Below are 14,951 nucleotides of genomic sequence, written 5' to 3'. Positions count from 1 at the left end.
GCCACATTAAGCCCCACATGAACTGAATTTAGAGTCCACAGTGACGCCGACAGCAATGGCAGAAAACAAATCGAAACCGGTAGAAGAAGAAAGACACCACGACTGAGACCGATCGAGCTGAGCCAAACTGAACCAAACTGAGTCTGGTTTGGTGACGTTTCTGCAGTCTACCTCATGAAACTCTGCTGGATTTTGCAGCACTACAAAGACCGGACTGGACCAAAACTCACCCTGATTCTCCCTGTTTGGATTGATTGATGATTGAATTGGTTAACTGACTGACTGCTTGTGTACTTCCATAGAAAGATTGATTTAAGTTATTTAAGTCGCATAGAATTGTTTGAGGAAGAAACAGGAAAGGAAACACTGTTTACTGGATGTGGTTTACATATAAGTGGGTCAATCCAATATGTCTGTCATTCTATGATGCAGACATTTATGTTTCCCAACTCTATCCCATCCTGCAAAAACATGATGGGTGCTGGTGATCAGACTCCCTCCGAGCACTTACTACCCCCCCCTGCATCTCTGTGATCACCTCTTCATTGTCCTTCTACTTGTCTTCCCTCAAAAATGTGAAATGGCGCTCCTGACTGCCAGGCATCCTTACAGAGCCTACAGAGGCCCTGAGTGGAAACTTTGTGGATTTCACGCTGCTCTGATGTCTTGTGTATCCGCCAATACTCCAGAAATAAAGTCATCCTTGTCCTTTAAACTACCGCCTGTGTGTGATGGTTCATTGTTTGCTGTGTTCACTACAAACTGTCAATTCTTTATGATCCTTTTAGTGACATTTTATATGTCAAAGCTGGTCTGGTTACAGTCTGGTGTTGTGATCATGAGTAAAAATACATTGTACACACACCCAGGTGTCCCATTCCTCACCTGCATCAGAGAAATGGCACCGTCTACACACAGGCGCTTTATATAAGCCTGAACCTGTGAACTATCTGCGTGGGTCAGTGTGTCGAAGGGTGGAGCCGCTATATTTAGACCCTGAGTGGGACAAACGCACAAACTCTGAGTGGGGATTAAAAAGAAACAGACCGAGAGGTACAGAAAGACAGACAGAGGCCAAATGAAAACAAAGAAACTGAAGCAGAATAACAGCGAGCTTCATAAACAGTGGAAGAATGGAAGGAAGAGGGAAGCAGAGGGACTGGAGGGGCGGGGGTGTAGTGACACTCGAACAGAGGAAGACAGGAAAAGGGAAACAGGGCAAAGGAGAGACAGACAGCGAGGGGGACAGAGGGAGAGACAGCTATCCAAACAGATAGGGACGCGCCGCCATAATGCCCTCTCACTTCACACCCCTGTGGGCATTCCAGCAGCTCTGTGTCAGTATATTATCATACCAGAACAAGAGGATCCGCCCACGTCCAGCGTTACTGTACATTCTTATAAGCTGTGTTGGAAATTAGTTAAGTTACAACTGGTGAAGAACTGAACAAAACTGTCTTACTCATATTCAGTGTGTACTCTTGCTTGCTTCATGAAATCCTTGTGTGGACTCAGTTGAATGTGAATTAAAAAATGTAAGACACTGTCAAGTTCTTTTACTTGTTTGGTGTCTTGTGTATGTGGTGTGTCCTCATAATTCAGATTGTTTTTGTTGTCTGATTATGCCATCTGGTCAATATTGGATGTGTGTGTTGTGTACATCTGAATGATGCCGCAAACTGTTTAATAAAACACCACAAATGAAAACATAAACAGTAACTATAACTTAAATTAGTCAAATTAAATATAAAGAGCCTTTTGTACAGAGGTTAATTCCCTATAATGTGATTCACAACGTTGGAAAATGCAGACAAAGTGAACACAGCCAAACGCACTGCAGCAACGATGCTTGTAATAACTCATTACGCCACAAGAGGACGCCGCTGGGCTTTATTAAGTGACGAGCTCACCACAGTCAGTTAGGATCCGGTACGAGTGTGTGAGCAGAATTTCAATACATTTGCATGCGCGCTGAGAGACAGAGAGAGAGAACCTGTATATCTGGAATATTAGAAAGGTTGTTTAAAGGTTCCAATTATAAGTTTTTTAAAATGGGAAACTCAATCTACGTACCTACAACCTATTTCTGGGCAGATTGACATGAGTCCGGGTTCTAGTTCAGTGCAAATGTATCGGGTTAAAGTGGAATCACTGCTCTGACTACAGCGACAACGAGACGCTTTGTGACTTTTGGTTTCTGATTTGTGCCCTTGGCTGTGGAGCCAGTTTCTGCCACCGTAAAATCTCTCCACGTGTCCTTTATTGCTTCAGTGTGTCTCACTTTGCTTCGGTCAGCACTAGCGTTTCCGGTTTGCACTCCCAAAGCTTCTCATTTCATTGGTTTAATGGGTTTGTCATATCCAGAGGGGTCAAATAAGTGACTGAGCCTGCTGCGGATGTACACTGGCGATTCGTTTTCACGCCTACAGGGGGCGGTAGAGTGTATATTTTGTGTCAAAGTAAAAGCCTTGGTGAGTTGTACACACAGTATGATTTTATATCCTGTCAAAGATCGACAAATGAATGAACATGAATGAATGAATGAATGAATATTTAATTTAAAAAGAAATTCACATAATCCACAATTCAGATTGTAGATAATTCCTTTTTATTTATCTGGCAAAATAATAAAAAGGGAAGCATTTGGAAAGAGTCTTAAGGATAAGTCAAGAAATACAAAAATATAGATAAAACAATTCTAACAGCTATTTTGATTTCTCTCCTCTCTCTCCAAATGGAAAAGGCTATTTGTCTTTGGATCAACATATAATAATATGGACTGTATATTTATAAGACATCTTTTACACAGGATGCACAAATCCATGTCCAACCCCTCAAACAAACTCCAACTTGCAAGTAGATCGGGTAAAGATCCAACATTGTCCTTCCATCAGTTGGCAAATCAACTTCCCCCCATCCCCTTCATATATTTCTAATAGATACTGCACACTTATCTCCTAATGCACAACTCCTCCCCCCCTCCCCTCCCTCCCCCCCAGAAACACTCCAGTCTCTCTCTAGTGAAAAAGATCACATTCCTCCACATGACGCTTCAGAGCGCCTGGAGACCCACAGCTGGTTGAGGATGATGCCCGCGATGTTCACACTGGCCGATGGCGTTTGACAGGGAAATCCATGAAGCAAAGCTTTGACGGTGGGCTGGTCTCCAGGCTGCTCACGTTCTTTTCTCCTCAATCACTGGTTCTCAACCGATGATCCGCGCTTAGATGGGGGCACCAGGTGCTGGGGGAGAGCGAGGGGAAGCTCGTGGCCTTCCAGCTTTACCTTGATCAGGTGGTTGGCCAGAGCGAACTCCTCGTCATCTAGGAGGCCGTCTTTATCCACATCGGCCAGCTTCCAGATTTTTCCCAGGACTGTGTTCGGCAGCTTCGACTTCAACATCTCCTTCTTGGCGGCGGCGCCTGACACTTTGCCGTTGATGGGTGAGAGGGTGTAGAACATCTCATCGTAGGCAGGCTTGTCGCGGCCGACCACCCACTCCAGCTCGTCGATGCCTTCGCCGGCCCCCTCGCCGTAGCCGTGACCGAAGGGCCCGCTCATGGTTCCCTCAAAGGCTCCGCCCTTGACCGACTGGCTGGGCATGGTGGCCTCCTCCTGCCGCACCAGCGCCATGAGACGGGCGATGTCATTAGCGAGCATGTCCTCCACCGTCTCCAGCAGCTTGGGCTTCAGTGACGCGAACTTGGCGAAGTCCTGGCCATTCAGGAGGTCCTACAAGGAATGAAGGAGGGGGGCGGTGGGTGAGAGAAAACAGGAATTGGTGATAGAAATAGACCTTCAGTCTTCAATGGCTACCAATGGGAGCAGCATAAAAGAAGCAGGATTTCCTGACACACCAGGAAAAATAAATCTCATCCCTGTCCTGGCCCATCCTGGAGGGCAAGAGCAGGAAAGGAGGGCAAAGATGTGAAAGAGCAAAGGTTAGAAGGTACTTTTAAATTTTTTCCCTTGATGCATCACTTGACATGCAGCCCATTGGGCCTACAGTACAGTTCCTCTGTCCAAACTCTTATTCCATCACGTCCTGACAGTAAATCTGTGTGGTAATACTCCTGGTCTCACCTGCATCTTGTTGATGTTGGGGAAGTCTCCAGGTGAGATCTGGTGCTCCTTCTCTATCTTATGGTAGATCTCTCCCAAGTTAGTTATCAGCTCCTTCTTCTTGGATTCCTTCCCAAACATACTGGGCATTTCCTTCTTCAGAGAGCTGATGATGTAAGCTTGCACCTGGATGCCAAAACAAAACACACACAACACTCTCAATACATCTGAGCTTCATGTGTGACCATGTAGAATGTATCTGGATCGATTCGCTCCATTCAAAATACTTTCTGACAAATAATGGAGCTGAGGCGTGTTAAGTTATTTAGTGTGTATTTATCTGAACATTATTCATATTTGTTTGTATGGACTGTATCTAGAATATCTGGGTTGCATGGAAAATAATTGAGACTAAAGATGAAAGGCCAGTTCTCCTTCCGTTCTCGTACAATTGTCTTGACTTCTGCCTCAGGACTATTTAGAAAGAAAACAAAGTTGCATAAATCAGGACTTTTCTGAGCATTCTTTGCCTTTTTAGTAAGCAGGAAGTGAAGGTGAGCGACTGAGAGAGGAGCGATTACATAACTGGACTAGAGTACAGACAGAAAACAAGTTCAAAGTGAATCAAATGACCTCATACAAGTTTCTAACAATCGCTTTGTTGCACTTTTTCAATAATGTCATAATAATACAAACCTTGGCGAGGCGAGCTCGTTTTATGAGGTCGTTAAGTTTGCGTAGAGCGGCGTTACGTGGCAGTGACTGGATGTCCAAGAACAGATCCTGCTCCTCTGCCTCAAACAACTTCCTGTTGTCTGGGACCAACAGGGGATTCGCCCAGAACGACCCGATGTACACGCGCACCACCTGGAAGAGGAGCCGCAACAAATGAGCACCGGCTCTCCGCCCGTCAGTGAGGTTACAGTTCTCACACACACACACACACACACACACACACACACACACACACACACACACACACACACACACACACACACACACACACACACACACACACACACACACACACACACACACACACACACACACACACACACACACACACACACACACACACACACACACACACACACACAAGAGGAAACCGTTTCAACAGGTCGCACACGTGACGACACTCCAGAGTGGCTGGAGTGTATAAACACACACACACAGAAATACATTTGTATACACAGAAAAACCTACAGGATGTGTATCATAGAGCACTGTGCCTTCACATTGTGTGGAGGCTTTGGAGCTTTTTCCCCCAAAGTCAATGAATAATTATCAAGGGGATCCAAAGGTTTCCCTGCTGCAGGTTTATGAATATGACCACGGATCAAACATTAACTACACAATGAGGAAATAAAAGTCGTAAAAACAGGGAGGGTCAGCTGACATCAGGTGCTGCACATGGAGGGAAACACGCGGGGTGAGAGTGTGTGCGCTGACGTTCACTTTCATCACAGTCATGCAGGGGTTTGTGTTCTTACCGACACACACCGGAATGTTGAAAACTTAACATCTGACTGCATTTGCTGTTGCTGCAGGTTCTAAAGCCACTTGGTCAGATTCCAACCCAGTGTGAAGATAAGATAGATCCAGTTCTTACCTCTGGTGTGTTGATGATTTTGCCCAGGGACCACATCAGGGCTCCATAGACCCTCATCAGCTGCTGCGTGCTGATCTGGTCCGCCTTATTCAGAACCACGCGCATCTTGTCCTCGTGGTTCTTCAGAGCGCGGATCACCTCGGAGAACTCGTCCGAGATGTCCAGCTTGTGGGCGTCGAACAGCAGGATGATGCGGTCCACGCGCTCGGCGAACCACTCCAGCACCGCGGCAAAGTCGTACCCTGGACAGAGAGGAAGAGGAGGAGGAGGGGGAGAACGGGTTTAAACACGGAATCCAAACAAACAGTGTTGTGGTTTCTGGCTTTCTTTATGATTCTCTGTATTTTCCCTGTTCTCAAGTGACGGAATGAGACCAGGATCTCTATTTGATTATAGTCTTTACATGTGAAATTACTGACTGATTACCCACACTGGAGAGAATACGGGAGTTAGACAAAAGAGTCGGAGGAGCTGGAGTTATTGTAAAACAATGTGCCGAAGGAGACTGGAGTGCAGGTCAAAGTTCACAGCCAGAGTGGAGTCGGCCCAAGAGCGTTTGAAGGAAGGCCCGGTGGTGATAAAGCCTAGATTACTTATTAACCAGTTGTACTGAGACGACATGACAGGTGCAGGGAGGTAAAGGTTTGGTTCAAACCAGGGCGCTCGCCGCTCCCCATTAACCATGAGTGCAGCTCACAGGACGGGTTAATCACATCACACACACTGGGCAGATTACACACACCGTCCATTAGGAACCAATGCTGCCTTTGCAATGCCTCTCATGAAGTAAGTAAGTCAACAAAGGTTGGGGGGGGTGGGGAGGAAGTAGAGTGAAAGGGCAAATAAAAGCATGAGTGTAAAATACTACAGGGTGGTAGTGATGATGATGATGATGATGATGATGAGGCTGAGCCACGTTGCACTGCAGACACACAGGAGTTCAATCGCTTCTGGAGCACAGAAGTGAACTTTACGATTCACTTCCTTTGGCTATTTTAAAAAGAAGGGAGTGAACTCAGACTACATCAAACTCTTTCCCTTTGCCTTGAGGAACTGGAAAGGGAGGGGGGGAGAGAAGAGAGAGAGAGAGAGAGGGAGGGAGCGAGTTATGGTTTTGATTAACGTCATCTGATCAGACAAGAATGCAGATGGTGAAGTTCATTTAGGCTGCCACAGAGCCAGGACCAGCTGCAGCGGCATTCCAACACGGGCCGGGTTTGTCCGTGTGCGAGCATGCATGCAAAAGAGAGACAGAATGAAACGGGCCGACGAAAGAAGGAGGGAGAGAGGGAGAGAGAGAGAGGGAGAAAGAGAGGAGGGTGAGGGGGCAGGGGGGGAGAGAGGGAGGGAGAGAGAGGTGATGAGAAGTGAAAGTAAAACTCTATGTGTTTAGGGGAACAGGAGTGTAGTGAGGGAAAGATCTAAGCAGGAAAACCCCAAACTAAAAACAAGAGTGTGTCTGCACAGCCGGTGATGATGACGAGTAGGCCGAGGGGAGGGAACAGGGAAATATTTTAAGTCCCAAGATTCCTGTGGGAGCCAGCTGAGGACATTCTCCCCTTCTTTCCAGTGGCTGCGTTTATCATGTGTGCGTGTGGGTGTGTGTGTGTGTGCAGGCAGACAGAGCTGGATGGGCCCACGCTTTCTATAGCCTGCAGCATACGCACAGACACGCTGGGGATGCATGCGCTCCACGCTCACACAGTCGAATCACCTCTCCCCCCTGACTAACTTACACACACACACACACTCACACATACACACGACTGTCATACCTTAGCTTTACAATCCAATCGCTTCTGTTGATGTTTTGCTGTCAGTGTGGTATGTCCGTACAGCACCGTGCAGTATGAGTGTTTACACAGAGACAGAGGTGCTGCAGATGTACAGATAACACGCCAGCTCCAGCCGGTGTACGTGTGCTCACGTGTGTGTGTGTGTCTGTGTGTGTGTATCTTAGAGAGGAAGAGCACACGAGCATGCGTGTACGTATGGGACCGCTGCTGAGGTATGTGGTGTCAGATTTCACTGTGGTCCCAACATGGGTCACCTCCACCACGCACGCACGCTTGACGCACGCACGCACGCACGCACGCACGCACGCACGCACGCACGCACGCACGCACGCACGCACGCACGCACGCACGCACGCACGCACGCACGCACGCACACCTTTTATTATCAGATGCAATGTGTGTTTACAGTTGGGGCTTTGGGCTTTTCGACCTCTTTGCCGTCTGTCCTTTGCTGCCGTCTCTTTCTCTAACGCCGCTGTGTTTTCTCTCTCTATGCGTCTTGCGAGAAAGTGGAATATCAGCCCTCTGCGCAACAGCGGGGGGGGGGGGGGGGGGGGGTCTTGGGAAATACTGTCCTATGCTCACATGTTACCCGACTTCCTTTCCCCGAGCGCAAAGAAAAAACAACCCAGTAAAATCTCTTCTTGCAGTATGTATGCTTCCTCTATACGAGATTTAGAACAGGTGGGAAAAGCAGAAGTGGAGCTGAGCGGCGGTGTAAAACAGATTTCTTCTTTTGTCATCAGAAATTCTATAAAATGAGAAAGATATTCGTATGAAGATACAGAAAGAAGAGAAAGAAAAGATGTAGAATAGAAGAGACAGAGCGAAAGAAAAGAGAAGGACAGAAAAGTTGAAAGAGAGAAAATGTTTACTTGAAACAGTGAAACTACAAAACAGCTGGTTGTGTTTGAAGGCGTTTCAGGATGAAATTACATTACATTACGATCATTTGGCAGACGCTTTTATCCAAAGCCACTTACATTACATTATATTACCACCCTTCGCAGAGGGGGGAGCAATTGAGGGTTCGGTGCCTTGCTCAGGGGCACCTCGGCAGGGACTCAAACCGGCAACCCTCCGGTTCTTAAACGGAAGCTCTACCCACTCGACTACTGCCTCCCTACACTGCCTCCCGACTACTGCCTCCCTGAAATCAGCACTCCTGGCTGTTTGACCTTGGCGATGACCTTAAACCCTGGTTGACTTTGGCGCCGCGTGACGCTTCTCGCCCGTGCTGCCAGATTTATTTGTCGACAATCGAGAAAAGCAGAGAGCTGGAAAACGGCAGGTACAGAAACAGGAAGTCAGAAAGCTTCAAAGTGCTTCGCTGTCATGCTGCTCAGAACTCATTTACATTCTCTGTTTGTTTTGACTCTGGGAGGCTGAGGATCCAAATACAGGTTTGACAGCTTTGTGAGTCAGACGGCTGAACTTGACTGAGACGCGGTGGCGGCTGAATTGTTGTGCAGATGATTTCCTGTGGGGGTTTGTTTTGCACGCAGCTCTGTCTGTTCGTTTCTGGAGTCTTGAGGGGAGGGAGTGGCTGTGTGCAAAACGCTCAAAGAGTAGGTGAGTAATTTTGTGGCGGAACATCTGTGTGTGTGTCTGTGTGTGAGAGTGTGTCAGACCTCTGCTGATCCTCTGTTTCTCCCCCGACAGGATTCCAGGAGTATCAATGATACTGATGCTCTCCAGGACCGGGTTAGGCATCTGGGCACACATGAACCTGGCATGAGAGAGGACAGGACAGGAGGGGGAGGGGAGAGAGAGAGAGCGAGAGAGAGAAAGTGAAAAGCAGAAGAGCAGGGAGTGGAGGGGGTGAGAGAAAGAGAGAGAGAGAGACAGAGAGAGAGAGAATAAGAAGGTGATGCATACGGGCAGAGAGGGAAGGGGAGGGAGACAGAAAACACAGTTGGGTGAGTGTTTACACATAAGCTTGGTATTAAACAGACATTAGAGTGCTGTTCAGTGACGACAATCTCTCCCTCCTCCTCCTCCTCCTCCTCCTCCCTCATACGTTACGGGGATTATCAGTGTTTGGAGAAACGTTTCACCTTCAGCCACTGTCTTGTGTCTACCTTAGCGGCTATGGTTCAGTTAATAAAGTTCACATTAACAGGGTTGTCTCAAATTCCTTGAGGCCCAAACTCTCTCGCCGTACGAGGTCGCCGGTGATGTAACAATGTCAGGCGACACTGGGGTGAGACGTTATCGTCTGTGAAACGTGGGCCTGAGTCATTCCCTCACTCCTCATACTGTATTTCCCCACACAATGGACTCCTTAAGCTGTGGAGCCGGGTTTAAATGTTAGTGTCATTATCAAACAGAAAGCAGGCTGAACACACACACAGAGAGAGAGAGAGAGACAAATGTCCACGTTATGTTATCAAGCATGAGAGGATGAGTGGTTCGTTCCTCGGCCCACTGCGTCCCGCTCGGGGACAAAGGAGGCGATTGTTAAAGACGCCCAGCGGCTGGACTCGCTCCTTCTTACTCTGTTGCTGATTCACTCGGTGTGAACTAATATTCCTAACACGAGCTGAGGGGCTCTGTGGGGTCACAAGATGAGGAGAACCCCTGCCTTTACATTCCAGCCACAACCACAGTCTCACACACACACACACACACACAAACCCTAACAGAGGTCTCATACCACATGCAGGGGGAGGAATGGAAAAAAAAAAAGAATCCAAGGACAATGAATAAGTCCAAGAAATGTGAGAGGGAGCCTCGTGCAGAGATCATATTCATGGCATTACATTACAATAATCCTGACTGCCAAAGATAACAAACATGGAGCTCTTTCTCCTCCTCCTGAGGGGGGGGGGGGGGGCGTATGATATCCAGCTGGACTTCTGGCTCAGGATTTCCATTTCACTATCTAGCCCCGACATTTCCCGCACAGGGGCTTGGAGAGGAAAAGCTCAGATGAAGACAGGAGCTGAGGACCGTACCAGGCACGGGGGTCCCGGCTCGGGGATCCTGACGTGCTGACTGAGGATATCGCTCTACGTCAGACACCGCCCTGTGATTGGAAGTCAGGTCGCGGGTAGGTGAAGATAAAGGTCCTTCCACTCTTGCCCTTCCACCTCCTGACCTTCGACCTTTGTCCTCTCGCAACGCCGCTCGACTTTCCGCAGAGAAGAGGAAATAAGTTGGCTCGCACTTCTGCTGAGGATGTGGAGAGAGAGGTCACCGCAACGGCACTTTTCCATGTTTGTTACTGCTGAAATCTAGCTGTGTATGCGTGTGTGTGTTTGCTCATTTCTGTATATTTGTTAGATGTATGTGTATCTTGAAGACGCACACGTGTCAGACTCTATCTTAGTAAAGTGCTAAGTCAGTGTCCTGGAATAAACAGCCGGCGAGTAGGACAGGACGGAACAGGACAGCGTAGGCCGGGGTGGGCCTTAGCGGAACTCGCACTTTGCTGACTCGGACTTAACCGCCTGATGGCTCAGGCCGAGCGCACAAACACGCTGGGGGCCCACCGGCTGCACTGGCACTTTGACGAAAAAGGAAGAGTGCAGGACAACGTGCAGCACAAGACTCTGCATGTAGATATGGATTCATAACAAAACGGAGAACGATCATAAGAAGGATAAACTGGGACAAACTGCCAGAGTGCTGTTGTGTTGAAGACGCAACAGCATTTGGGTTTGCCGAGGCCCAAATTGTAGCTGTGAAGATCCCCTGACTGAGCTCTGCTTGCCCCCTTCAGAAATAACCAGTTACATAGATCTAAGTATGGTAGTTAAAGGCTAATCAGCAGAGAGGAAAACTATAGTTAAAGAGCTACAGAGTGGGACTGTCATCACAGCTCGCCGGGCTCTGTGTGGGATTCTCTTGCCCAACCCAAATGGGTTAATCATCACATCGACCCTTGAGATCCTCTTTTAGGAATAAAAACACTCCACAACTGCTCGCCAAAAACTGCTGGCCTACTATGTGGAAAATGGGAAAGTGGCCTAATGTGAGCCAAAAAAGGCTTGTGTGGATGCTTGATGTCGTCCCACTTAAAGCGACACGCCATCACAACAGCATGACAACAGCACACACTTATTTAGCTGTAAAAGCCTCTAATAAAGCCGGCGTTCTCGTCTGAGTCAAAGATGCCGACTGCATTCAAAACACAGTCACCAAAGTCACAAGTCCAGCCGTGCCATGTGACCACATCCAACAGTTTGACAAATGATGCTACAATGGACAATAGCCTGCATTTACGAACAACGTTATCTGCTTCCTCCTTAAGGCTCTCGGTCCTCGCATTGTCCCTTTAATTTCTGCCATTTGAAATCTATTCTATTTGATTTGACGGATGTCTTTTGGAAGAACAGTTGCTCGACACTCAGGCAGGATAAACACGCGACATAACTCTGGGGGGAAAGTTTTGAGTCAAATGTGTCGACCTGAGTGAATTGACCGCGTCCTGTTTGTTCTAAATCATGTGATAACCAGAGATAAAAAAGCTAATAAAAGAGATTAACAGGACATTGTGTGTATGCTTGTGTGTGTGTCCACTCTGTTTTGCCATCTGCTTGACTGTCTATTCCTGTGCAGACTGACACCACACTGGGAGGGAGGGGGGGGTTATGCCTACATCCTCCACACATTTTGAACAGGAATTGGCACGGTAAACAATCAGTTGTGGTTTTGTTGTGTGATGTCATAACAAAGGAACACAAAATAAACTGGATTTCACTCCAGCCAAGCATTTCCACGCTGGCTCTGTGGGTGTCAGAACGCTGTGCTTGTTTCAAGTTCCAGTTTGCCTCTGGACTGGGAGGTGCCCGCTTCATATGCACTGCCTGTCCTTAGCTTGTACTTACACACTTCTGTTTACTTTGCTCATCTTTTAAAAGCTCAAACACGCCAAATAATGTCTTTCCTTGATCATTCTCTCTCCCGCTGGTAATCTTGTTCTCTTTTCCAAATTTCTGCTTCTTTTATCTCAATCTGACATGTAAAGGGTGAAGGTGAAACACACTTTGGGTGCTCTTCCCTAGATTCCTCAGATCCTCTAGGTCATTGGGAAGAAAAGTCTGACCTCTAATCAGCCAAATATCTTCTCCAAACCATGGTTGGAACACCTGCTGACTCAACAGCAACCACAGTATTGCCGTAATTAAGAAATGTCACAATGCCTTGAAGGAGATAGACAACAAAAAAAACTTTAACCCTTTGAGATAAGATTTCACAAGTCCCAGTAAGCGGTCAGTCAGCAGATATGAGACTTGGCTCATCTGCTGCTACTGATGTGGCAACACGTATGGAGCCTTCAGGGAATGAAACCTATGGCACCGACATTGCAGGACAGGACAAAGTCAATGCTGTTGCCCAGCAACATCACTGACACTTACTCCAATGTTCAAGGGGCCTGTAATGTGACGTCGGGACAAAGCACAGTGTCACCACTGACTCTTTTATTTGCTTGGGAGGAATCAGCTGCTAGTGCAAGAATGTGGACTGGCAGGATTGCAGCCATGGTAGACGTAAAGGACTTCTTTGGAACTTACCTAAGCAAGGGACGTAAATCTTAGGCGACTGGTCTTGCCAGTAGAGGCTTGAAGACGTTTCTCTGAGGCTTCAGATGAGGTGAAATGTCTCCGAAAGACTTCAGACGATAGGTGAAACATCTTCAAGCCTTGACTTGCTTGGATACCATGAACCGGATGATGGAGATCCTTCACAGACACCCTGCCTAACCTACTGGAAAGCCCATACCTGTCACTTGCTTTGCCATACACAGACTGGCTCACCCACATGTATTCTCTTGGCATGATGAAAGGAAAGAAGCATACAAACCCGCGCACACACACTTGGCTCTGAAGCAACTTTAACCATTGTGCAAGAGCATACTTTGTTCTCCTCTCTAATGTTCTACCTGTACCATCTTGTATGGAGGTGAAGTCATAGGAGATGTGTTGTGTGTTGTGATGTCCTTTACTCACACAAGAACGTAGTAGACTATGACATTTCAACACAAGCATGACAGTGGCGTAGCTATTCATTCGATTCACACACGTCTCAATCATCCAGTTCCGGTAGTCATCCCCTTCTACGTGTGACACACTGAAGTGATCTCAATAATTAATATCATCTCTTCATCACTTTGAACTTGGTAAAGACTTTTACCTGTTTAGGAACGCGTTGCCAAATGCGTTGAGTTTACGGAAGGGCTTCTTGGGGTCGACAACCAGCGCGTTACCCGGAATCACCCCTTCCTGGTCACCGTGCATCACCGCGATGAAAGAGTCCGTGGTCGGCTCGGGGCCAATCCGCATACCGGGGAAGTCCTGTTCCATCAGGTGCCGGATGAAGGTAGTTTTCCCGGTAGAGTACTGACCCACCAGGAGCACCATGGGCTTGTTGTCGAAGTCGGCATCTTCGAGAGCAGGGGAGTGGAAGTCGTGGAATCGATACGTGTCCTCCAGCGGGAACAGTTTGGTCCGGTAGAGCCGCCGCAGCCCCTCCGACACGTTCTGGAACAGCTCGGGGTCTTTCTTTCCGTTTTTCCGGAACATTGTTAGTTCACGTTTGTGTCAAGTCTCTGTGTCCCTGGGATAATAACTGGTTTCGGCTGGTGTGGTGGTTCTCTCTCACACCGTTAAGAGAGTAAAGCTGCCTGCCGGAGTGAAGCAACGTTGGGCGAGGTCTTGGAAGTTTCTGTCCCCACCCCCTCTCCGCTAGCTAGTCCCACACAGCGCGTCAATCATCCGGGGAGGACACCCTCTTTATTTTACGCCGGCTAGTTAGCTGCAACGCCACACAGTTTCGATATTATTGTAATTATTGTCTTTGTTGCTGTGAACACCGAGACGCAGTTCAATGTCACCTAAACAAAATAAATGGTTGAAACAACTCTTAGCCCCAAGCTAACAGCTAGCCTACGAACGGCCATCCATAGACGAACTCCAAACAGGACTGACACGCAGATACCGGAAAATATGAATATTTCACAATAAAAGCTCGAATTAGACGAGGTAAAGCAGTAGGTTTGACTTAAAAAAATAAAAACTTTAGAAAAATTAAAGCAAAAGGCAACTAAAAGAAATGTAATTGAACATTCACTCTTTGTAGCGATTCGTGGGTTAAAACAACGAGCCTTTTTTAAATGTCCAAAATGTCTCCCACCAGGTCACTTTACCCGTTAATCCAGCCACACGCACTCTATTTCATTTTATGGAAAGCGTATGATGTCAGATAGATATCCTACCTGACGCCATAGTAAAGAGAGACGAAGAGAGAGAGAGAGAGAGAGAATGATTTGTGGTTCCATTTTATTTTCAGTTTTGCTTTTACTTTACATAGTAGTTGAATGCGATTTGTGATGTATTTCTCAGACTCGACTGAACATTATTGCCACAAAAACTGTGTTCTGGTCTGTGTGTTTATCAAGAGGAGAAACCCTTTAATTCTTTATTTGACCTTTAATTTATAGCGCTATCGTTATTTAAAAAAAGCACGTGTGTGTGTGTGTG

The 14,951-nt window shown here is 47.3% G+C and overlaps 1 protein-coding gene across 1 annotated transcript; it reads right to left on the bottom strand.

Annotated features, from left to right (window-relative positions):
• Positions 1-2,534: 2,534 nt before the first annotated feature.
• ehd1a (EH-domain containing 1a) lies at positions 2,535-14,710 on the bottom strand. Its single transcript, XM_076159536.1, has 6 exons — positions 13,606-14,710; positions 9,099-9,196; positions 5,672-5,913; positions 4,759-4,929; positions 4,084-4,248; positions 2,535-3,732 (listed from the first exon to the last, which is right to left on the bottom strand). Exons 1-6 carry the CDS (start codon positions 13,992-13,994, stop codon positions 3,196-3,198), a joined length of 1,602 nt encoding a protein of 533 aa, XP_076015651.1. The 5' UTR covers positions 13,995-14,710; the 3' UTR covers positions 2,535-3,195.
• Between the last annotated feature and the right edge of the window lie 241 nt (positions 14,711-14,951).

This window comes from Genypterus blacodes, unplaced genomic scaffold (assembly GCF_046128005.1).
Source record: "Genypterus blacodes isolate CSIRO-AG114 ecotype Tasmania unplaced genomic scaffold, CSIRO-AGI_Gbla_v1 ptg000098l_1, whole genome shotgun sequence".
In the NCBI taxonomy this organism is placed as follows: Eukaryota; Metazoa; Chordata; class Actinopteri; order Ophidiiformes; family Ophidiidae; genus Genypterus; species Genypterus blacodes.
This window is presented reverse-complemented; position numbering and strand designations above follow the sequence as displayed.

What these genes read in the sequence shown, in the direction of transcription:
- ehd1a (XM_076159536.1), bottom strand. Translation starts at nt 13,994, where the DNA reads ATGTTCCGGAAAAACGGAAAGAAAGACCCCGAGCTGTTCCAGAACGTG. An exon ending in GAAACAGAGGATCAGCAGAG is followed by an intron (nt 5,914 to 9,098) that starts GTCTGACACACT and finishes CTCTCTGTCCAG; the next exon opens with GGTACGACTTTGCCGCGGTG. An exon ending in AAATCATCAACACACCAGAG is followed by an intron (nt 4,930 to 5,671) that starts GTAAGAACTGGA and finishes CTCCTCTTCCAG; the next exon opens with GTGGTGCGCGTGTACATCGG.